The following is a 25,891-nucleotide window of genomic DNA, read 5'->3' as shown; positions in this document are numbered from 1 at the left end:
ATTGTTCCTATCTGTTGTGCGGTGATCTCAGTCTGGGACTGGGTGGAGGTTTGTACACACGAGTCACACACAGCCTCTGTAGGTGCAGCCCCACATCCCACTCACCAACAAGCAGCCTTGCAATTGGCTGCTTGTTGCTCTCCAATGACAGGACCGCCCCCTAGAAACCAGGGAAGCCACCAGTGGCTGGTCCACATAACCACCTCGCACTGCTCATCGCCCCAAACCCCTCTCCCCTTCTCCATGCCAGGTGCCCTCACAAAAAAGAATTATTCCGCTGGCTGACCTGTGCCTATTTCTGTGGAGAGTCCTGGGGCTGCAGCCCCATCAGGCCCATTAATTCGGCCCTGCTGCTGCTGGTATCGCTGATATCTTCTTTTATTCGTCTCTATATTTCCTCACCATAGCTCCCATGTGCACAGCTCTATGCCCACACTATACACAACGTTCTGTAGTGACCTTAGAATGTTTCCTCCTTATTAAAGTTTATTTTCTTACTGTGATCCTCTCACCTATATATAGGAGATTGTTAGGATAGGAGAGGGGTGGTATTTGTAAGATAGATCCTTCTTATATATTATGTACATATAACAACCCAATATTGGTGGTGTTTAATTTAGCTTTTAATTGATGTCTCAATACACAGAATTACACAGTTGTGAAGAAGACATCTGGTGATAGTGAGACACCCAGCAGCCATCCCTGTGTGTCAGGTGGATTGAGCAGGACCCAGAGCCCCATCACGGTGCCTCCACCTCACTCACTGATACATGAGAGAGACAATGACCAGAAGATCCTGGAACTCATCAACAAGATCATTCAGCTGCTGACTGGAGAGGTGACTGCTGGGAATGGGACATTATACAGTAACACCAGGGGATGTGTCTGGATGATGATCATTGTGTTTGTCAGGTTCCTATTAGGTGGATGATGTCACTGTCTATTTCTCCATGCAGGAGGGGGAGTATTTAGGAGGACACAAGGGTCTGTACAAGGACGTGATGATGGAGAATCACCAGCCCCTCACATCACTGGGTAAGAGGAGACTTTCATTTACTGTAAAGGACAGAGCAGTTTTAAGGGCCATCTATATACACAGTATCTGGTTATCACCTATGAACAATCTATTCAGTCATTATGTGTCTCCTACAGATGGATCCAGTAACAGAAATACCCCAGAGAGATGTCCTCGTCCTCTTTATTCACAGGATTGTACAGAGGAGAATCACAGTATCCCACAGGAGTATCAGGTAGATGGGATTTAGGCTCAAGGAATACTAATATACTAATGTGACTTTTCACCATACGATCTGAACAGCCACTCGTGTGTCTTATACCTTGATGTTCTTCTGTTTAATCTCAATGAAATCTAACATTAGTTTGAAGGTCTGACTGATATTAAGATAGAAGATACAGAGGGAGAAGAAGAGACGTATGTGAGGGGTGATCAGCAGTGTAAGGAGGAGGAAATCCCTACAGATATCAGCACAGGTGAGTAATAAACACTTATTACAGAAAAGAGTCACATATTCTCCTTGTTCAGTCACTACAACAATCTCTTATTCTACACCCTCCTCTGTCAGTACAAACTAATGAGAAAATGTATCTGCCCAGTGGGGGAGTCAGGAGCCATCAGCCCCTATTAGACTCCTGCTCTCCTCCTCACATCATATCATTGTGCTACCAGCCCAGAGATCTGACCAGTCTCCTCCCCACACTCTCTGGTGATTCTCATACATCAGGAGCCATCAGCCCCTATTAGACTCTTGGTCTCCTCACATCATATCATTGTGCTACCAGCCCAGAGATCTGACCAGTCTCCTCCTCACACTCTCTGGTGAGTCTCATACATCAGGAGCCATCAGCCCCTATTAGACTCCTGCTCTCCTCACATCATATCATTGTGCTACCAGCCCAGAGATCTGACCAGTCTCCTCCTCACACTCTCTGGTGAGTCTCATACATCAGGAGCCATCAGCCCCTATTAGACTCCTGCTCTCCTCCTCACATCATATCATTGTGCTACCAGCCCAGTGATCTGACCTGTCTCCTCCCCACACTCTCTGGTGATTCTCATACATCAGGAGCCATCAGCCCCTATTAGACTCCTGCTCTCCTCCTCACATCATATCATTGTGCTACCAGCCCAGACATCTGACCAGTCTCCTCCTCACACTGGTGATTCTCATACATCAGGAGCCATCAGCCCCTATTAGACTCCTGCTCTCCTCCTCACATCATATCATTGTGCTACCAGCCCAGAGATCTGACCAGTCTCCTCCCCACACTCTCTGGTGATTCTCATACATCAGGAGCCATCAGCCCCTATTAGACTCCTGCTCTCCTCCTCACATCATATCATTGTGCTACCAGCCCAGACATCTGACCAGTCTCCTCCCCACACACTCTGGTGATTCTCATACATCAGGAGCCATCAGCCCCTATTAGACTCCTGCTCTCCTCCTCACATCATATCATTGTGCTACCAGCCCAGAGATCTGACCAGTCTCCTCCCCACACTCTGGTGATTCTCATACACCAGTACAAGGGACTTCACCATGGTGATTCCATAACTGATTAATGGGATGAGACCATGTGCAACATTACCCATGATCCTCTCTGTACACAACCACATGTGACTTTATCCATGATGCTTCCTGTGCACTCGTAGCAATATTATTTATATATGTACTGATACTAGTACTACAACTACCAATATTATTACATGTAAAATGATGCACGTTATGGGGGTGTTATATCCTTCACAGAATGTTTCGGTTAATCCACTTATCCATCTGTACATTGCTGAATTCAGGGCCCTCACTGTAATTTTGCTATTTATTCGAACAGAAAAGTCCTTTCATCATAAGCTGAGTTTTCTTGGAGGCCACTAAGACAAGTGGAAAAGTTCACAACCTTATGAATTGGATCCGTCTCCTCTGCTCACACTCCTCATTGTGAGTGTGAGTAAATGACAGTCTTTCAGATAAAGTGCCCATTCACATTGGTACTAGACAGGGCTAGCCGCTATCTCGCTGATTCTTTATCTTGGTTGTTGGGTGTCCCTGTAGCACTTCACATGATGACCAGAACATTGTATCTTGCACAGAGGAATCCAACGATGAAATAGGCTGACTGAAATGGGAAATTCTGTGTTGATACAAATCTGCATTATGCTTTAAAAACCTAAAGGATAAAGTTATTGACCTAAATGGTTGCTATCTTAATGGAATTTCCCAGAAGTCCATTCCCCTTTTGGATTGGCTTATTTCATAGAATTAGAGACAACCCAAACTTCACAGGTGTCAAGTTGGGCCCTGCCCACCATAAGGTTGCAGCTTTTGTAGATGATTTCCTTTTCTCTACTACTTTGCCAGACATCTCTATCCCCGTGCAATAATTGTATGGTTTTCAAAAACTTTAAAATCCAAAGCTCAAGCTCTTACCATTACTCACTCAGCTTCTTGAGCTTCCTATGTGTCTCCTTTTTTTGCTTCATCTGGTCCAGACAGTCAGTGTAATACTTGGGCACACAGATATCATGTGACCTGTTAGCTACCTACTTATACTGAGGCAGATCTTCTTATACAACCTCTGCCCAGAATCTATTGATAGATGTAATGTGTGTAAAATTATAGCTTCTCCACGTCTACTTTGCATTTTCCAGATGGTCCCATATCTGCTTCCACCTACTTCCCCTCCCCTTTATTTCGGTATATGTACAAAGTCTGTTATCTATGGTAGGTCTTAGGGTTTCCGCAGTTGATGCTTTGCCAGACTGTTTTAGAAAATGGGGACAAGATTTTGGAGAGACATTATTATTATTATTATCATCATTATACAGAAAGCAGTGATCTATAACACACTACATGATACATGAAGATCAAAATCCAAAGAACAGACCTACAGAATAAACAAATATACAGACAAAACATTAATGCAGATTAAATTAATTACGGGACAGTGAATGGGAGTGATGGTAGTGACAAGCATGAAGAGGGCTAAGCTTAAGAAAATAGGGCTAGGGAAACAGGCCAAGAGATACAGAGGGTGATGGAATATTAGAAGGAGAACACAAGGAAAGATGGCCCTGAACGTGAGTGCTTACATCCTAATGGACAGGGGAGACACAAATAGTGTGGTATTGATTGGGGAAGTGGGGGTGAAAGCCGAGACAATGAAGTTAGGAGGAAGGCTGATAGGCTTGAATTAAGAAATGAGTCTTGAGTGCACGCTTGAAGTCTTTGAGAGTGGAGGCTAACCTGATTGGACGTGGGAGATGTGTTCCACAGGTGAGGAGTATCCCAGGGAAAGTCATGGAGGCGGTAGTGGGAAGAGGTAAGACCTGTTTACCCTGGACCCACCCGAATTCTGGACCTATAGAAGCAAGCCACGTGTTTTCTATTGTTGAAGTAGTAAGGCGGGTGTCATAGGCAGAGCGGTGGGGGCAGCACAGAGTGTAGATGTATATCAGGTTGGAGATGTAGGAGGGGAGGATTGATTGAGACCTTTGAAGGTGAGAAGATTAGATTTTATTCTGTAGGCCATGGGAAGCCAATGTAGCGACTGGCATAGAGGGACAGCAGAGATAGAACAGCGGGAGAAAAAAACATGTTGGTCATTGAGGACTTAAGAGTTGCAAAGGTGAGAGTCAGGTAGGGCAGAGAAAAGGAGGTTACAGTAATCAAGGCATGAGATTGCAAGTGAGTGAATAAGAGTTTTGGTGGCTTCTGTGGTGGAGAGGACCGTATCTTGGATATATTCCAGAGGTGGAGGTAGAAGGATTTTGGGAGGGACAGAATGTGTGGTTTGAAGGAGAGGAAGGAGCTGAGGATGATCCCAAGGCATCAGACTTGAGGGACAGAAAGGTGGGTAGTATTATTAACAGAAGGAAAAAGGGGGAAAGGTGAGGGAGCCCTGGCAGGGGGGAAGACGATTAGATCAGTCTTGGAAATATTAAGTTTAAGAAAGTAGGACACATGAGGGAAGGGGTGAGGTAAGATAGATTTGGGTATCGACATCATAGAGGTGGTACTGGAGGCCAAGGGAGTGGATGAGGTCACCAAGGGAGAAGGTGTAGAGGGAGAAGAGCATGGGGCCAAGAACGAAATCTTGGTGAACTCCGACAGGTAAGGAAAAGGGGTGGGGGGGTAGGTTCATGTGTAGAGACTGGAAAGCAGTGGTAGGTAAGGTAAAAAGAAAACCAGGAGAGGACAGTGTTACAGAGGCCTATAGATTTGAGAGTTTGCAAAAAGAGGGATCGGTCAACGGTACCGAAGGCAGCAGAAAGGTCGAGAAGGACAAGAAGGGTGTGGGGTCCTTTAGATTTAACAAAGAGAAGGTCATGAGTGACCTTAGTGAGGGTACTTTTGGTGAAGTGGAGGGAGCGAAAACCGGCTTGAAGTGGGTCTAGGAGTGCGCAAGAAGAGAGAAAGATGGTGAGATGGTTGTAAACAATCCGTTCGAAAAATTTGGAGTAAGAGGAAGGAGGGCGATGATTAGAGAGAGGCATGGTTGAGGGATGGTTTTTTGAGTATAGGGGAGATAAGAGCATGTTTAAAGGAGGAGGGGTAGGTTCCAGAGTAGAGGGATAGGTTGTGTCGAAGTCGTATAATTGGATGAACGAAAGTATATTGGTTAATATTGTTTCATTGTGCGATTGCATACAGTATGCCACGCTACACGTGGCATAACGCAATCGCATGGTAAAATACGCACGCACACACTTGCACTACAACATTTAGTTATTTATATAATTCATATTCATATTGATTCCATTCTACAGTGATTTATGAGCAGATAGTATTTAGTTTATTATTAGTTTATATATTATGATTGTATGTACACTTCAGGGTTATTTAAGGTTCAGGTTATAGGAAATGTGTCATGTCTGATATCATTTTATTCCCCTATTCATCAGCAGCTGTCCGGTTCCATCGCCGAAGAGATCGCATATTGCATACTCTGGTTATTGATGTTAGGGAATAAATAGCCAGATTGATATCAGACTGTAAAATGCTAATGAGCTAGTTGTAACTGGAGCACATCCCCTGAAGAGATGACCCCCACCTTTATATTCCTTAGTCTGAACTAGCCTATGACCTGTTTACCCTGGACCCACCCGAATTCTGGACCTATAGAAGCAAGCCACGTGTTTTCTATTGTTCACTCTGTAACACTGAATGTATATATGATCATAGCTGCTCTCCCAGTCTTCAGTCTACTCTGACCACAGTATTCTAAACAGATATACTGTTCACAGGGGCCCGTGGTAGCACAGCAAAGCGCAGCGTTATGTATGTATCTTTTGGTATTGGCTGTATTGTACTGTATTATAATATAATCATGTATTGAACTGTTAAACTTTGCATCTGCTAAAATAAATCACTTTGTCCGTTAGAAACACAATACAATCGCTTGGGCAATGCTTATTTGAAAATGATAGAATTACTTTAATAGTTGAGGAGGTGGGCAAGGTGGGAGGGTGGGGTCATGTGGCCAGGTGGATTGGGGTTGAGAAGGAGAGAATGGTGTGCACTTGAAGTGAAGGAAGAGGGTTGGCTAGGAAGTGGGGGTAGCAATAGGGAGGAGGGATGGATATAGTGTCCACAGAGGAGGGTGGGAGGTTGTACAAAGTGGGTCAAAAGCGGACTGATGAGAGGAGATGTAAAGATGTATTGACTCAATTTTGAAGGTGAAGTGGGTAGCAAAGTCGATAGAGAACTATGAGAGTGGGGAAGGAGAGAGGAGGGACATGAAGGTGGCAAAAAGGCGATTGGGCTTAAAAGACTGTCCAGAAATGAGAGCCTTAAAAAAGGATTGTTTAGAGAGTGATAGGGCAGATCTGTAAGAGGTGAGTATGAACTTGAAGTGAAGGAAGTCAGCATGAGTGCCTGATTTTCTCCAGAGTTATTCAGCACTACGGGAGCATTTTTGAAGATAGCGGGTAAGTTTGGAGTGAGACAGTTGAGGTAGAGACCAACAAATCTTGATAGTGATAGCCGGGTGACAGAGTCAAGTGCAGTAATAAAGGTGTGATTATAGAAGGAGATGGCCTCATTGGGTAAGAAAGAGAGGCGATGGGGAAGAGGCGTGAGACCAGGGAGGAGGAGAACATGGTAGAATCAATGGTGTCAAGATTACGCTTGGTGAGAGTAGCTTTAGGAACTGGGGAAGGTGAGAGGGGTAGAGAGATGCTAAAGGATAGTAGATGGTGGTCAGAGAGAGGGAAAGGTGAATTATTGAGGTCGGAGACAGTACTGATGTGTGAGAAGTCCAGATCAAGGCATTTTCAGATAGACAATAGCCCAAGATGTTCTTGGTAATACACAATCCCTCCATCAGTAGTAAATGGAAGAAGCTGGGGACAAGCTTCTATCCAGATGGTTCTGTATTCCTGTAGTACTACACATAATGTTTCCCTCTGCCCTCACAGTGCTGGAGATGTGGAGACCCTATCATACGTTGTTCCTTATTGTTAGGGACTGTTTACAATCAAACACTATTGTTACACATTTATCCCCTTGCTTATAGAACTTACTGGTTGACATTTCCCATTGATCCCAGCTGCTTATTGGTGTATTACAATAACTTTATCTATACTTAGTTACTGCATCATAGGGAGTCATTGCTGCTTTCCCTATCCAGCTGATCACATATTATGTATCTTCTACAGATGGATCCAGGAACAGAAATACCCCAGAGAGATGTCCTCGTCCTCTTTATTCACAGGATTGTACAGAGGAAAATCCCAGTGTCCCACAGGAGTGTAAGGTAGATGGAATTTTATCACCAAATACCAAAATACCAGATCGACCTTTCACTATATGATCTGTACAGAAGCTGTGTGTGTCTTATACACTGATATTCTACTGTATAATCTCAATTAATGACATCAGACATTATTAAAGTTCTACTTTATTGTTTTGCTAATTGTATAGGGTAAAGATCTGAGTAACATTAAGGTAGAAGATATAGAAGAAGAGACGTATGTGAGGGGTGATCAGCAGTGTAAGGAGGAGGAAATCCCTACAGATATCAGCACAGGTCAGTAATAACCACTTATTACAGAAAAGAGTCACATATTCTCCTTGTTCAGTCACTACAACAATCTCTATCTACACCCTCCTCTGTCAGTACAAACTTATCTGGAAAATGTATCTGCCCAGTGGGGGAGTCAGGAGCCATCTGCCCCTCCTGGTGGCCTCACATCATCTTATTGTACAGTACCAGCCAAAAGATCTATAATAAATCTCTTTCCCACAGTTTCTGGTGATTCCCATGTATCAGTACGAGGGACGTCCCCATAGTGTTTCTGTCACTGATCAATGGGATGAGACCACGTGTGATATTATCCATGATCCTTCCTGTGCACTAATAGTGATAATCTTTGTATATATTCGGTACTAAGTAATAATTACATATTAAATTTTCTCTTTTAAAATGAAAAGTAATTAGATATAATTTTCTACACCAGGGGGTAAATGTATGAAAGTCCAATTTTTTTCAACTCGCCGTAAATCAGCGACTTTGCCTTTACAAGCCATCACCGCTTTAAATTTTAGCTGCAAAGTCGCCGATTTCCGGCGAGTTGAAAAATACGGACTTTGATACATTTACCCCCAGGTGTTGCTTTTCTGTAATTTCTGAAACAATAGTAGCTGTCGGCATTCTCAAAAGGTGATGTCAACCAAGGCAGGTAGCGGCATGTTCACTGCACTTGCTAAGCCTGTACTGTGGTCAGTCCTCTGCTATCTGTTTTACAGTGAAGGTGTTTTGTATCAGACGATACGGTTATACTAGAATATTTTTTCCCGTGGTTATTTTGTGTTTAATTCTAATGTTGTAAAATAACTTTTTTAGAAGAAATTTCTGTGTTTTCCAGAAATGTCTGAAACTGAACATCCTGTTGAAAAGTGTATTGTGGGAAATGAAACTGGAACCGAGTTCCACAAGACCAGCTACACCAAAGTGGTCAAACTGGATTTAATCCAAACATTAAGGGTTCCAGAAAAAGAACTTTTGTCCCTCAGGATTGGGATTAATTCTACATTGTTATTAAATGTTTAAACATTTAACTAAATAAAATCCCCGATCTTGTAAAGTCAATCACTGGTCAGAAAATATGTGATGCATGCTGAGAATCACCCAAAATTTGGAAACCTGGATGACTTATGCTAGCGCTATGATGATATTATCATCAAATTTCAAGTCTGAAATTCTGCCCTTCAGTGGCTAAACTGTTAGTTTTATTAACAGTGCAAAAGTAGGTTGTATTACAATTCAAATTCCATATTACAATTGGTTGAGCTAGTATATAGGCGTTCCAAAGTCCGTTGAGGTCCATGGATTGTGATGGGGTTTTTTAAGAAGTAAGGAATGTTTTTGTCCAACAGCAATTGATAAGAAACATCTGTTCTTAACTGCTCCCATCTCTCCTCAGCACACAGACAGATATAATTACAGTATAAATACCACATCAAATAAAATGATACAAATAAAATAAAACAATGTATATATATTTCATCCTAATATATTGGCTTCATCCAAAAACACCTTTGACTGCCTGTACCAGTAGTAAGGTGGAAGAGGCTGGGTACAAGCTTCTATCCAGAAGGTTCAGTTTGGAAATATCCTAAAATCAAAAATTATTTGGTAGACAATTCCCTTATGAGCTTACTGTTGTTGACATTTCTCATTGATCTATGGGCAGCACGGTGGCTAAGTGGTTAGCACTTCTGCCTCACAGCACTGGGGTCATGAATTCAATTCCCGACCATGGCCTTATCTGTGAGGCGTTTGTATGCTCTCCCTGTGTTTGCGTGGGTTTCCTCCGGGTGTTCCGGTTTCCTCCCACACTCCAAAAACATACTGGTAGTTTAATTGGCTGCTATCAAAATTGACCCTAGTCTCTCTCTATGTCTGTGTGTGTGTGTGTATTAGGAAATTTAGACTGTAAGCTCCAATGGGGCAGGGACTGAAGTGAGTGAGTTCTCTGTACAGCGTTGCGGAATTAGTGGCGCTATATAAATAAATGGTGATGATGATTATTGATCTAGCCAGTTTATTGGAGTGTTAAAATAACTTTGTGGTTGTATAAGAGGTGCCTCCTTATATACCTAGTAAATGTAGCAAAAGGAGTCATTCCTACATTCACTAAGCAGCTATGGGTTTCTTAGATAAATGTACACATCTCATCTGATAATCACATATAAACAATGTGTTTAGTCATTATGTGTCTCCTACAGATGGGTCCAGTAACAGAAATACCCCAGAGAGATGTCCCCGTCCTCTTTATTCACAGGATTGTACAGAGGAAAATCCCAGTATTCCACAGAAGTATCAGGTAGATGGGATTTAGGGTTTCACAAAATACCAAAGTGACTTTTCACTATATGATATGTAGAGCAGCATTTTATACAATGATTATGGAAATCAGACATTGTTAAATTGGTATTTTATTGTTTTATGGTTATTTAGAGTGAAGATCTGATTAATATTAAGGTAGACAATATAGAAGGAGAAGAAGACACGTATGTGAAGGGTGATCAGCAGTGTAAGGAGGAGGAAATCCCTACAGATATCAGCACAGGTCAGTAATAATCACTTATTACAGAAAAGAGTCACATATTCTCCTTGTTCAGTCACTACAACAATCTCTTATTCTACACCCTCCTCTGTCAGTACAAACTAATGTGGAAAAGTATCTGCCCAGTGGGGGAGTCAGGAGCCATCAGCCCCTATTAGACTCCTGCTCTCCTCCTCACATCATATCATTGTGCTACCAGCCCAGAGATCTGACCAGTCTCCTCCCCACACTCTCTGGTGATTCTCATACATCAGGAGCCATCAGCCCCTTTTAGACTCCTGCTCTCCTCCTCACATCATATCATTGTGTTACCAGGTCCAGAGATCTGACCAGTCTCCTCCCCACACTGGTGATTCTCATACAACAGGAGCCATCAGCCCCTATTAGACTCCTGCTCTCCTCCTCACATCATATCATTGTCCTACCAGCCCAGAGATCTGACCAGTCTCCTCCCCACACTCTATGGTGATTCTCATACATCAGGAGCCATCAGCCCCTATTAGACTCCTGCTCTCCTCCTCACATCATATCATTGTGCTACCAGCCCAGAGATCTGACCAGTCTCCTCCTCACACTCTCTGGTGATTCTCATACAACAGGAGCCATCAGCCCCTATTAGACTCCTGCTCTCCTCTTCACATCATATCATTGTACAACCAGCCCAGAGATCTGACCAGTCTCCTCCTCACACTCTCTGGTGATTCTCATACATCAGGAGCCATCAGCCCCTTTTAAACTCCTGCTCTCCTCCTCACATCATATCATTGTGCTACCAGCCCAGAGATCTGACCAGTCTCCTCCCCACACTCTCTGGTGATTCTCATACATCAGGAGCCATCAGCCCCTATTAGACTCCTGCTCTCCTCCTCACATCATATCATTGTGCTACCAGCCCAGAGATCTGACCAGTCTCCTCCCCACATACTAATGTTACTAATACATCAGTTCATTGTATAACACCATTGTGGTTCCATCACTGATCAATGGGATGAGACCCACCCTTACCCATGATCCTCCATGTGTATTAATTCCAGAATGTTTGATATGAGTTCTGTATGTGTATATTAAAACTTCAAAGAAAAATACAGCTGATTTCACAAAGAAAACACACAGAACTATAACCACACACCTGTCATGGCACAATAGCTCCCCTCCACTCTGTGCTTGGATAACAATATTATGATTATTCTTGTTTATAAGGCACCATAGAAGGTCCACAGGCACCATACATGACATGTACAGAAAGCAGTGCTCCATTACTTGTTACACAAAGAACAAAATTCAAAAGACCACACATTCTGAATAAACAAATATACAGATAAAGTGTTATTGCAGATCAATTATTTACGGGACAGTGAGTGGGTGTGAAGTAGGCCTGAGCTTAATAAAACAGGGCTGGGGAAGCAGGTCAAGAGGTACAGAGGGTGATGGATTAGTAGAAGGAGAATACAAGGAAGGAGGACCCTGCTCGTGAGAGCTTACATCCTAAAAGAAAGGGGATGACACAAAAAGTGTGGTATCGATTGGGGAGTGGGGGGTGTAAACAGAGACAAAGGAGTTAGGAGTAAGGTTAATATGATTGACTTAAGGACATTCTTGAAGGCTTTGAGAGTAGAGGCTAACCTGGTAGGGTGTGGGAGATCGTTCCACAGCTGAGGAGCAGCACAGGCAAAGTCCTGGCGGCGGAAGTAGGAAGACGTAATCAATCAAGTAGTGAGGCGGCTGTCATTGGCACAGGCATGTCACTGTTGCTAGATCTCTGTATTGTGCTTGGTAATGCAGTTGTGTTCTGTGTTATCCAATGGTCTTAAGCAAATGTCATATTAGCTTTTTGTAAATGTATAATTATGATAAAGTGTTCAAAATTTGCAAATTAAAATGAAACAACTGCACATCTTGAACTCACTAATAGTATCGCAATTTGCTCCTCAGTGTACAAACAAGACATTTATGTACAATTATTTCCAGCAGGTGGACGCAAAAGCAAGAAAATCTCGGAGGAATTTCTCAGTTTGTCTCCAGATTTTAAAATAGAAGATGACATCATACAAATTTCTCCAAAAGAAAACGCCATCACCCTAAATATACATCCAGTACATCACAGTGCAGAAATATCATCTGATCCCTCTAATCATGAGGGATGTTATCTTGATAACTCAGATATTGTTATACATAGTACCGCTCATACAGGTAATACAGTATTTTCCTGTTGTGAACGTGGTAAAAAATTTATATATCATTCAGACTTTGTTAAGCATAAGAGAATTAACACAGCAGAGAGACCATTTCGATGTTCTCAGTGTGGGAAATGTTTTATACAGAAATCAGTTCTTGTTCAACATTTGAAAACTCACACAGATGAGAGACCATTTCCATGCTCTGAGTGTGGGAAATGTTTTCTACAGAAATCATATCTTGTTCAACATCTGAAAACTCACACAGGTGAGAGACCATTTCCATGCTCTGAGTGTGGGAAATGTTTTACAGTTAAATCAGGTCTTGTTAGACATCAGAAAACTCACACAGGTGAGAAACTATTCCCATGTTCTGAGTGTGGCAAATGTTTTACACAGAAATCAGTTCTTGGTAGACATCAGAGAATTCACACAGGTGAGAAACCATTTCCATGCTCTGAGTGTGGAAAATGTTTTATACAGAAATCGGGTCTTGTTCAACATCTGAAAACTCACACAGGTGAGAGACCATTTCCATGCTCTGAGTGTGGGAAATATTTTACACATAAATCAGTTCTTGTTAGACATCAGAGAATTCACACAGGTGAGAAACAATGTCCTTATTCTGAGAGTGGCAAATATTTTCCACAGGAAGCAGGTCTTGTTAGAGATCAAAGAGCTCACACAGGTGAGAAACCATTTCTATGTTCGGAGTGTGGAAAATGTTTTACACATAAATCAGGTCTTGTTATACATGAGAGAATTCACACAGGTGAGAAACAATTTCCTTGTTCTGAGTGTGGCAAATATTTTCCACAGGAAGCAGGTCTTGTTAGACATCAGAGAGCTCACACAGGTGAGAAACCATTCTCATGTTCTGAGTGTGGCAAATGTTTTATACAGAAATCAGGTCTTGCTCAACATCAGAAAACTCACACAGGTGAGAAACTATCTTCAGCATCTGAGAAATCAACATGCGAACAGTTTGATGGGTGTTAGAAATGTTTCACATGCATATTAACCCTTTCTACATATTTGAAAATTCACAAAGGAGAAAAGCCATTTCTTTGACCTGCCAGACATGAAACAGGATTGTAGCAATATTCCAAATATTGTAAAATATGTTAATTGTATAAATGCAAATTGTAAAAATACTCATAAATATATTTTCAGAGTTTATACTTATTTGACATCACTGAGTTATGGAGGCCAAACCAAAGTTCCAGGCACACAGTATATCAACATGTTATAAATTAATTATCATCTATAGATATAAGTGGAATGTGTGTCATCAACATAAGACTGGAGCAGATCGCTCATGTATGGAGCTTATTGCAGTTTCGGCATCACTTTTCACAGGAATTACAAGACCACATTGTTATACAGGGTCCTAAGTAATCTCTGCAGTGTGCCGGAGATGTAATGTGGGATTTCAAACAATATTACATTATGTTTATTCACACTCGGCAATTGAAGGTGTGACATGGTTTATATAATTCTGACATATGTTACTTCTTACTGAGGATCATTTATGAAGCAGTAGAAATGTGGGCCCTCAGTGCACATGCAATATTGTGACTCGTCAATTAATACAGGGACATGCGTGGCCTGGTGGGTAAAGATACATCTGCAAGTGTGCAAAACTCTGCTCCTCATGGGAGGAGCTAAGTGGATCCAGTCTTGTATTGTGACAACATGCGAAAATGAGATTTTGTTTTTCAGGGCGAGATGTTAAATGACATTCAAGGAGTGGAGAGTGCATTTGTACAAGGGCCTTTCTGGTTTATTGAGTGGATCCAGGGCCGCCTTCACCCTGCAAAATGACATGAATTATACACATGGTTACAGGAGGCAAAGATCATGCTGTGACATTTATGTTTTAATTAGGATGAATATTGTACGTTGCAGGCACAATTAATACAAAAAAACACATTTATAGGGCCATAAATACACATGAGAGAAGTGTATCACCTAATAAATACATTCCCAATGCACACTCACTAATGATTTTAATACAAATTGACTTGACTGAGCTGTATGTTTGGAGAAAAAGAAGGAAAAGTTGACATTTACGAAGAGGGTGTTAAAATATTGGATCGGATATTGAGGCAGAATTTTTGCTCTTTTCTCCATGTGTTCCCAAAAGTGGAATGTGGGTATACAGAGCCTAGAACAATAATTAGGTGTATCTGTGTATAAGTAAATGGTCTCTGGGGCTGTATTTTATCCAGTTGCTAAATTACTTTCACTCACCGGACCGTGAGTGCCTCTGCGCTGGTGCGTGGTTCTCTATCCTTCCTGCCGGCGTCTGTCCGCCATCTTGATGGACTGCGCATGCGCAGCATCCATGAACTCTTATGACCTTGCTTTTAACCTAATTGGTGGATCAATCACCTCTCCCTATTTAAGGCACCCGTGGCCATGGTATCGTTGCCTGATCTTGAGTCTCATTCCCTGTGAGTCTCTGAAGGTGTCTCCTGTGTCCTGCTCGTATCTTCAGTTTCCTGCTGGATTACCTGCTCTGCTCATCGGCGGTTCCCATACCCGCTACTGACTCCTGTGTCCTGCTCGTGTCTTCAGCTGTCTGCTGGATTACCTGCTCTGCTCATCGGCGGTTCCCATACCCGCTACTGACTCCTGTGTCCTGCTCGTGTCTTCAGCTGTCTGCTGGATTACCTGCTCTGCTCATCGGCGGTTCCCATACCCTCTACTGACTCCTGTGTTCTGCTCGTGTCTTCAGCTGTCTGCTGGATTACCTGCTCTGCTCACCTGCGGTTCCCATACCCGCTACAGTCTCTCAGCTCTCCTGCTGTGCCTGCATATCCTCGTTGGACAAGCTTCTCTACTCAGCAGCGGTATACATACCCGCTATAGACTATTAGCTGTGACGCTGCATATCTGTTTGGGACTAGCTCCTCTGCTCTCCAATTGGATTTATACAGTTATAGACTCTTATCACTCCTCCACTTATCCGCACCTGGACAAGTCCTCACCTCATCACAGCAGTGGTACAACTTGCTATACGCAGACCACTGACTCTCCCGCTACCTACCTACACCTGGACAAGTCTTCCCATCACAGCAGTGGTACAACTTGCTATACGCAGACCACTGACTCTCCCGCTACCCACCTGCACCTGGACAAGTCTTCCCTTCACAGCAGTGGTACAACTTGCTGCACGCAGACCACTGACTCTCCCGCTACCTACCTACACCTGGACAAGTCTTCCCATCACAGCAGTGGTACAACTTGCTATACGCAGACCACTGACTCTCCTGTTACCTACCTGCACCTGTTCACGTCCACTCTACTCTCCTACCAGTACAGCTACAAGTCGCTGACTCTCCTACCAGTATAGCTGCAAGTCACTGACTCTCATCTATTCCATTGGCATTCTCTCTCCATCTGCTGTTATATACGTTCCTACTATTCACCCTACTGCCCAGAGGACGGCTGTGTAAACCTCGCCCCTCTGGTAAGCATTATCAACTGGTGAATGCTGGGTAGAACTCCTAGTGCCCCTGACAGTAAGATCAGGCCATGACAGACCCAGGATCGGAACCAACAGCTAAAGAGATGCTGCAGTAACTGGTTACTCGGATTGAACAACAAGATGTTCGACAGCAACAGTTATTCCAATGTCAAGCTCTAGCCTCCCGAGGAATCCCTGCGCAAAATATAGCAGCTACTGTTGATCCTCCAGTACCACCTTCTTCCCCAGTGCCATCCCAGGTGTCTACCGTTTCCACGCTACACCTGCCTACTCCCTCTAAGTATGATGGAGACTCGAAAACCTGTAGGGGTTTTCTTAACCAATGTTCCATTCATTTCGAACTTCAACCTCACAACTTTTTTACTCATCGTTCTAAAGTGGCCTATCTCATCTCTTTGTTTTCCGGACAGGCTCTCGCATGGGCCTTTCCTCTGTGGGAAAGAAATGACCCTTTATTAGAAGATAGTGCCATGTTTATTTCTACGTTTCGAAGAATTTTTGACGAACCTGGTCGTGTTATCTCTGCGGCTTCCAGTATTCTACGACTACGCCAAGGATCCCGGTCAGTAGCCCAGTACGTCATCCAATTTCGGATTCTTGCCTCGGAGCTCCAATGGAACACTGAGGCGCTGATAGCTGCCTTCTGGCAGGGTCTTGCCGACAAGATCAAAGACGCACTGACCTCACAAGAGTTACCCTCCTCCTTGGACGACTTGATTTCTCTATGCCACCGTGTAGACATGAGGTTTCGTGAGAGAGATTCCGAAAGAGTAACTTCTTCCAAAGCGCCTGTTCGCTCAGCATCTCAAGTTTGTCATCTTCCACCTCCAGTAGAACCCATGGAGGTAGGATGTTCTAAACTAACATCTGAAGAGAGGGAGCGACGAGTGAAGAATAGACTGCATCTATTGCGCTGACTCTACTCACATGCTGAACTCATGCCCTAGAAGGTCGGGAAATGCCAGGCCCTAACCAGTTCTGGAGAGGTAAGGTTAGGGTCCCTGGAGTCCTCTCCATGTTCTATGGATTCTAAAATCTGTGCTTTTGATGTTACCGTTTCCTTTGCTACCAAGTCATTTATGTCTCAAGCGCTTCTAGACTCTGGAGCTGCTGGAAACTTTATCTCTAGTTCTCTAGTGAATCAATGGTCCCTACCAGTGATTTCTTTAAAAGCAGCTATCGCTGTCACCGCTATCGATGGTTCTCGCATAATTATTGGACTCATCACTCAATGTACGACTCCATTGTCCCTTCAAATCGGAGCCTTACACCAGGAGAAAATTTCTTTACTGGTCCATCCTGCTACCACCAGTCCCATTGTACTTGGCCTTCCATGGCTTCAACTTCATTCTCCTCAGATTGACTGGAACACTCCTCAAGTCACTTCCTAGGGTCCGGATTGTCATCATAGATGTCTGTCTCAAGTTGTTCCACTCAAAATAAATCAAGCTTTTATTACACCCTGTCCGCTGGGTCTTCCTCCACAGTATGCTTCCTTCGCGGATGTGTTCGATAAAATCCAGTCTGAACGCCTTCCGCCCCATCGGGCGTGGGATTGTCCGATTGATTTACAACCTGGCAAGAACCCTCCTAGGGGTCGTGTGTATCCTCTCTTGCTACCAGAGACCCAAGCAACATCTGATTATATCAAGGAGAATCTCCATTGTTGTTTTATTCGACCTTCCACTTCTCCCGCTGGAGCGGGGTTCTTTTTTGTTAAAAAGAAAGATGGATCATTACGACCCTGTATAGATTATCGTGGACTTAATGCCATTACCATTAAAAATCGGTACCCTATTCCGCTAATTACCGGGCTCTTTGGATGCATTAAGGGAGCCCGGATATTCACCAAACTTGATCTCCGAGGTGCTTATAACTTAATCCGCATCAAGTCCGGAGATGAATGGAAGACCGCTTTTAACACCAGGGATGGACATTAAGAATATCTAGTTATGCCCTTCGGGTTGTGTAACGCCCCAGCTGTCTTCCAGGGATTCGTGAATGAGGTCTTCCGGGACTTGTATGTTTGTGTCGTCGTCTACCTGGACGACATATTAATTTTCTCTCCGGATCTGCCCACTCATCATCAACATGTGGCAGAGGTCCTTTCCAGACTCCGGAGAAACTCATTATTCTGCAAGTTAGAGAAATGTTCCTTTGAGTTATCCCAGATTCCATTCTTGGGATATATTGTGTCCGGAGTAGGTCTAAAGATGGATCCGGAGAATGTGAACGCTGTACTACGTTGGCCCCAGCCAACTACCCTCAGAGCAATCCAACGCTTTTTAGGGTTTGCAAACTACTACAGACGCTTCATTCAAGGTTTTTCCTCCATTGCTTCTCCAATAAGTGGCTCTGACCCGTAAGGGCGCTAATACTAAACAATGGTCCTCCGAGGCCCTTCAAGCCTTTCACTTCCTCAAGAAGGCGTTCTCTATCGCTCCTGTTTTTCGACAGCCTGACGTGACCCTTCCTTTCTTTCTGGAAGTAGACGCCTCTAATGTTGGTCTAGGGGCCATTCTATCTCAAAGATCGGAGCAACAAAAATTCCATCCTTGTGCCTTCTACTCTCGAGGTCTTCTACCTGCGGAGAGAAACTATACCATCGGGGACAAGGAGTTGTTGGCCATAAAAGCAGCATTAGAGGAGTGGAGATATCTGCTGGAGGGGGCTCGTCATCCTGTAACTATTTTTACTGACCACAAAAACCTGTTATATCTGCAGTCAGCTCAGTGTTTGAATCCTCGTCAAGCAAGATGGTCACTTTTCTTTTCTCGTTTTGAACTTATCATAACCTTCAAACCAGCTTCCAAGAATAGAAAAGCAGACGCATTATCTCGGGCGTTTGTGGCGTCCTATGACATTGAGGATAGTCCTAATCATCCCATATTGGATCCCAAATGTGTGACTCTGGCCACTTCTTCCATCAAGGTGCTACCATTTGGGAGAACCCTCGTGCCTCCATCTCTACGTAAAAAAATATCGTGGTATCATTCTTCCCGTTTTTCTGGACATTCGGGAGAATGCAAGACATTAGAAATCCTTTCTCGAAGCTACAGGTGGCCCTCTATGAGGAGAGATGTCAAAGAATTTGTGGCCGCGTGTGAGGTTTGTTCCCAGTTTAAAACCCCCCACAGAACACCGGCGGGATTACTTCAACCACTACCCATTCCTTCCAAACCATGGAACCATATTAGTATGGACTTTGTCACCGATCTTCCTCCTAGCAAAAGTTGCAAAATTTTCGAAAATGGCACATTTTGTTTCTTTGACCGGATTACCTTCCTCATCTACTCTGGCTGACCATTTTATCAAGGAGATCTTTCGGATTCATGGATGTCCATCTGAGATTGTTTCGGATAGAGGAGTGCAGTTCGTCTCCAGATTCTGGCGAGCCCTTTGCAAGACCTTGGGTATCCGATTGTCACTATCATCCTCCTACCATCCTCAATCAAATGGACAGACCGAGAGAGTCAACCAAGATCTTGAGACTTTCATAAGGATGTTCTCCTCAGCCAACCAAGACAATTGGGTAGATTTGCTTCCATGGGCTGAATTCGCCCATAACAATATGTATCACGAGTCATCTTCAAAAACTCCATTCTTTGTGGTATACGGTCACCATCCGTCTCTCCCAGAATTTCCTGCCCTCCCTCCCACCCAAGTTCCTGCAGTGGAGAGTGTATGTCAGAGTTTCAAAACTATCTGGTCTCAGGTTAAATCCTCCCTGAAGAAGACATCTGCCAGATACAAGTGTTTTGCGGATAAAAAGAGGCGAGCTATTCCACCACTTAAAGTTGGAGACCGCGTATGGCTTTCTACCAAAAATATTCGCCTGAAGGTTCCATCTATGAAGTTCGCTCCCCGTTTCATTGGTCCATATAAAATCACTCAGGTGATAAATCCGGTGTGCTTCAAACTAACTATTACCTAAGAACCTTCGGATCTCCAACGCCTTCCATGTGTCATTACTTAAGCCTCTTATCATCAACCGTTTCTCTGTTCCTCCTTCAGCACCTCGGCCAGTACAAGTTCATCAAGAGGAGGAGTTTGAAATTACTCATATTCTGGATGCCAAAATTTCGCGAGGAGTTCTTTGCTTCCTTGTGCATTGGAAGGGCTTTGGTCCAGAGGAGCGTTCTTGGATCCGCGCAGATGATCTCAACGCTCCAGCTCTTCTAAAAAAAATTGACTCCAAGTTTCCGGGCAAACCCAGCTCCAAGTGTTCTGTACCCACCTTTAAAAGGGGGGGTACTGTCACTCACCGGTCCATGAGTGCCTCTGCGCTGGTGTGTGGTTCTCTATCCTTCCTGCCGGTGTCTTTCCTGAGCCGCGGCCGTCCGCCATCTTGATGGACTGCGCATGCGCAGCATCCATGAACTCTTATGACCTTGCTTTTAACCTAATTGGTGGATCAATCACCTCTCCCTATTTAAGGAACCTATGGCCATGGTATCGTTGCCTGATATTGAGTCTCATTCCCTGTGAGTCTCTGAAGGTGTCTCCTGTGTCCTGCTCGTATCTTCAGCTGTCTGCTGGATTACCTGCTCTGCTCATCGGCGGTTCCCATACCTGCTACTGACTCCTGTGTCCTGCTCGTGTCTTCAGCTGCCTGCTGGATTACCTGCTCTGCTCATCGGCAGTTCCCATATCCGCTACAGTCTCTCAGCTCTCCTGCTGTGCCTGCATATCCTCGTTGGACAAGCTTCTCTACTCAGCAGCGGTATGCATACTTGCTATTGACTATCAGCTGTTATCCTGCATATCCGCTTTGGACAAGCTTCTCTACTCAGCAGCGGTATCCATACCCACTATAGACTATTAGCCGTTACACTACATATCTGTTTGAACAAGCTTCTCTACTCAGCAGCGATATGCATACTTGTTATTGACTTTCTGTTGTTATCCTGCATATCCGCTTTGGACAAGCCTCTCTACTCAGCAGCGGTATACATACCCGCTATAGACTATTAGCTGTGACGCTGCATATCTGTTTGGGCCTAGCTCCTCTGCTCTCCAATTGTATTTATACAGTTATAGACTCTTATCACTCCTCCACTTATCCGCACCTGGACAAGTCCTCACCTCATCACAGCAGTGGTACAACTTGCTATACGCAGACCACTGACTCTCCCGCTACCTACCTACACCTGGACAAGTCTTCCCTTCACAGCAGTGGTACAACTTGCTATACGCAGACCACTGACTCTCCCGCTATGTACCTGCACCTGGACAAGTCTTCCCATCACAGCAGTGGTACAACTTGCTATACGCAGACCACTGACTCTCTCGCTATGTACCTGCACATGGACAAGTCTTCCCATCACAGCAGTGGTACAACTTGCTATACGCAGACCACTGACTCTCCCGCTACCCACCTGCACCTGGACAAGTCTTCCCTTCACAGCAGTGGTACAACTTGCTATACGCAGACCACTAACTCTCCCGTTACCTACCTGCACCTGGACAAGTCTTCTCATCACAGCAGTGGTACAACTTGCTATCCGCAGACCACTGACTCTCCCGTTACCTTCCTTCACCTGTTCACGTCCACTCTACTCTCCTACCAGTACAGCTACAAGTCGCTGACTCTCCTACCAGTATAGCTGCAAGTCACTGACTCTCATCTATTCCATTGGCATTCTCTCTCTATCTGCTGTTATATACGTTCCTACTATTCACCCTACTGCCCAGAGGACCGCTGTGTAAACCTCGCCCCTCTGGTAAGCATTATCAACTGGTGAATCCTGGGTAGAACTCCTAGTGCCCGTGACAGTTACCTACAGTGGATCCAGCAAATCTCTGGTTGGAATGTTACTAATAGATGGATTCCACATCTCCTTCCAGCAGCCGGAAGTCTTCTATTTTCTACATAGTAAGAACCTCTCTCACCTTCTCTTTGGCCTTAGTTGAAAAGCTTAAGAACATGTGTTTAATTGAAATTGTGACAGCTTTTTTTTTACATATTGGACTAATTAAATGTTAAGGTGACATGGGATACAGGTAACTGATGTCTGTCGGTCTTGTTATGCATTTAAATGCTTCAGATACCCAATAATTCTGTTACAGGATGTCTGTAGCAATCCCCCAAAGTTGCTATAGATAAGGCATGTTTGGTTAAGGAGGGGTTGGACCTATTTGGTCTGAAGTCTCAGCTGTTTATTTATTTAATTTCAAGAAATATATATTTATCTAAAAAGGAAAAAAAATGGGCGCTTCTGTGAGACTTCAATACGAAATTGTTAATAAATCAAATGAATTCTCAAAGCAAAATAAATTATTAAAAAAGACACTTTAGAATAAACTTGGTACTGGTGACTGCAGCCTTTCTGGAGATTTGTAGTGTGATAATCCCTAAAGAAATTGGAACAATATAGACAGTTAAGAAAAGCGCAAATCTCTTATAATAGCAAGTAAATCATACCACCCCAGGTTTATCAATCCACATATAGCAATTTAATTAATGTAAAATACATGCAAAAGATATATACACAATAATCAGACATAATTAAAAATGCTTAAAATGCTGTGAGTTCCTCTCTGAGGAAATTACAGTGTTTGTGAAAAAACGCGTAAGATTGTCTGCCATGAGGACCAATGTGCATTTTAGATCGTGGATTTCATGAAAAGAAACCAAGATTTGAAGGAGTGGTAATACAGAGAAAAGGAGCGAATAGGCGAAGGGGCAAGAAAGTACATTGAACTTTTAATACTATTGATCTACAAACCGATACACATGTAGTTAATGTTTAGGCCACTTTTGCAGAGTAATTTGCGCAGCGGAGCCCGTGGAGATGGATCTGAATACTGACCCTATTTCTATTCTATTTCTTACCCTGTCAGTATTCTTCTTACGGACGCTCAGTCCTGTAGTCTCCACGCGGAGTTCATCTGATGAGTGCTTCCCGGCGTTCTTCTCCAAGCGGGTAGTTGAATCAGGTGACCTGCAATTGGGACGCAGACGTCACCAGTTCACTTCCGGCACTTGATGTAATACCTTGTGTGTAATTACCTACGCGTTTCGTCCAATAGGAGTTTTTCAAGGATCATTTGAATGAGTGGATCTGGTACTTTATCTTTTTTCCCACTAGGGAACAGAAATCTACTGTGAATAAATATACTGCTGTAGTTTGGACACTGTGTGCACATTATCAAGAGAGAATGGAGAGCACAACCGCCGAAACAGTTGAGCCCAGCTCTATGTACATACCTCTCCCGAAGTCACGGAGCAGCTGAGTTCACCTTTACTAACTTTAGTTCCTGTTTAAAGTGGAATCGCAAAGTGGATCCCATTGTTAACATCATTAGTTTGCAATACTCTCAATCTTGATCATCATTTGATTGCTTAAGAACACAGTGGATTAGTAAAACGTTGAGACCTAAAGTTTGGAAGTTCGAATCCTGAATGTGAAATATTTATTTGAAGGATTGTTACAACTTACAAGATGTTTATGTTCTACTAGTGCATTGTAGATCCAACGATACTATTAAATAGCTCATCGGGTTCCTAAGTGGAATAAATTGGACTTTTTTTTAATTTGTTTTTAAGTAATTTTTAATTATTTCTCATTATTGACTATATATCTTTTGCATGTATTTTACATTAACTAAATTACTATATGTGGATTTATAGATCTGAGGTGGTATGATTTACTTTCTATAGGAGATTTACGATTTATTTAATTTGTCTGGATTTAATGGACAATTTGTTGAAAGCTATTCACAGAGCAATGGAATGGAAGATGTTTTAGAGAGTCAGTCTTTGCAGGAAACATTCCCGGGGGGCCTAAGATAATACGATCGCCTTTTTCACTGAATAAATTTATAAGAAATGTTTTCTTGACATTAATAGACTTTGTCATATATTCCTTTTCTCTAGAGCAGACTAGGATTTGAGATGTACCCCCCAAAGGTGAACACAGCAGTAGTGAGATTATCCAAAAACACCATTACCCTTTAAGATGTTAAGGAGCTATGGACAAAAGAATTAAAGGAGCTAAACAGCTACATCTCATAATAGGGGCACTTATCTAATGGGATAGGACTTAATGAGCTCCAGGGATTCTAAACACAACAAACTTAAATGAATATTGAGGCTAAAGATTTCATGTAAGGAGGTGAATACTCAGCACAGAATTAAGGCAGCAATTGTTATACAGAAATTATATCTAACGCAACCTGCTTATATCCTGAAACTGACAATTATGAGTTTCAGGAACACAAAAGAGAAAAGAATAACCGCACTAGGACGCAATTAGATACATCCCGTTAATACAACATGTGAGATTTGATTCAGGATATTAGTATTGTTTATTATCTGAAGGGTGCACCCAAAGACATATAAAGTTACAAAAGGTTTGAAAGACAAGAAATGTATATCGGGGCACTCCGGGATGTAGCAAAATTAAAAGATTTTCACATTTTATTGGTATGTGTTAAACATTTTTAACCCTACCTTCCCCTATTATTATGTATGTTACTTACTTATATATTTTAACTTGGTTTAGTGTAAAGTAGCGAAATGTAGGTTAAAAACAAGGAAAGTATGTATAGTGCTTAAACACACAAGGCCTTAACATTATGAGGAGGAGAAGCCTCGGGCCAGTCAAGTGTCTGCTAAGCGTAAGTAGCCCAAATAAACTCAAGGCGAAGGTGAAAAAATCAAATGTGGACCTCAAAGAAGAATGAGAGGGAGGGCTCAGTGGATATAATACAGAAGAGAGAAAGAAGGACGCCTACATTGCAACATTTCTGAGCCCCAGGTCTCAGGTTGTGAAAGAAAGAGGCTACCAGAGAAGAGGGTAAAGGGAGAAGTGGTGTTGGATGTCTAGATGCAAGATTCAGTGATGGCTAGGAGGTTAAGGTAGTTGGAAAAGAAGAGATTGTGGGTGGAAGCCAATGTATTACAAACAGACCTTGGGCCTGATTCATTAAGGATCTTAAATTAAGAAATATCTTATTTCAGTCTCCTGGACAAAACCATGTTACAATGCAAGGGGTGAAAATCAGTTTTCTGTTTTGCACATAAGTTAAATACTGACTGTTTTATCATGTAGCACACAAATATCAACTTTAAATTTCAGTGTACAAATAAGCTATCAAGTATTTGTGTGCTACATGAAAAAACAGTAAGTATTTAACTTATGTGCAAAACAGAAAACTAATTTTTAACCCTGGCATTGTAACATGGTTTTGTCCAGGAGACTTAAATAATATATTTCTTAATTTAAGCTCCTTAATGAATCAGGCCCCTTGTGTGGCTGGATTACTTATAAATAACTTATTGTATAAATGTATTTAAATTAATAGTGCAGAGCGTCAATTTATGTAACTGGAAGTGTACTTTTTTTATATTGTGTTGTATTTCAGTATGGGAGGAAATTGGATTTGCGTAACTTTTCTAAAGAAAGCCACATGTTAATTAATTATTTTCATGTGAAGTGACCAACATGTATTTTTAGCCTGAAAGCACAGCAGGGAGTGGTTGGGAATGGGTGAGTGAGGGACAGGCAAAGTGGTAAGGAGCCAAGAGATGGCATGAAGTGTGTATGTGATAGGTTTATGTGTGCATGAGATGAGAGGGAAAGCAAAGGGGCACTATAGAGAGGGGTGAATGGTTTAGTGAAGGAGGGGAGA

At 42.8% G+C, this 25,891-nt stretch overlaps 1 protein-coding gene across 1 annotated transcript in view; it reads left to right on the top strand.

Annotated features, from left to right (window-relative positions):
* Positions 1 to 25,891, top strand: part of LOC142095511 (uncharacterized) — a 75,204-nt gene that overhangs the window by 2,902 nt on the left and 46,411 nt on the right. The window contains 10 exon segments of the mRNA XM_075178456.1: positions 647 to 838; positions 957 to 1,035; positions 1,153 to 1,250; positions 1,380 to 1,491; positions 7,676 to 7,773; positions 7,941 to 8,046; positions 10,248 to 10,345; positions 10,480 to 10,591; positions 12,557 to 13,756; positions 23,099 to 23,181. Coding sequence (XP_075034557.1) covers positions 1,002 to 1,035; positions 1,153 to 1,250; positions 1,380 to 1,491; positions 7,676 to 7,773; positions 7,941 to 8,046; positions 10,248 to 10,345; positions 10,480 to 10,591; positions 12,557 to 13,756; positions 23,099 to 23,181 — 1,941 coding nt within the window. The 5' untranslated portion in view covers positions 647 to 838; positions 957 to 1,001.

This window comes from Mixophyes fleayi, chromosome 6, assembly GCF_038048845.1.
Source record: "Mixophyes fleayi isolate aMixFle1 chromosome 6, aMixFle1.hap1, whole genome shotgun sequence".
NCBI lineage: Eukaryota > Metazoa > Chordata > Amphibia > Anura > Limnodynastidae > Mixophyes > Mixophyes fleayi.
Note: the sequence above shows the minus strand (reverse complement) of the source record. Positions and strands in the feature narration are given on the sequence as shown.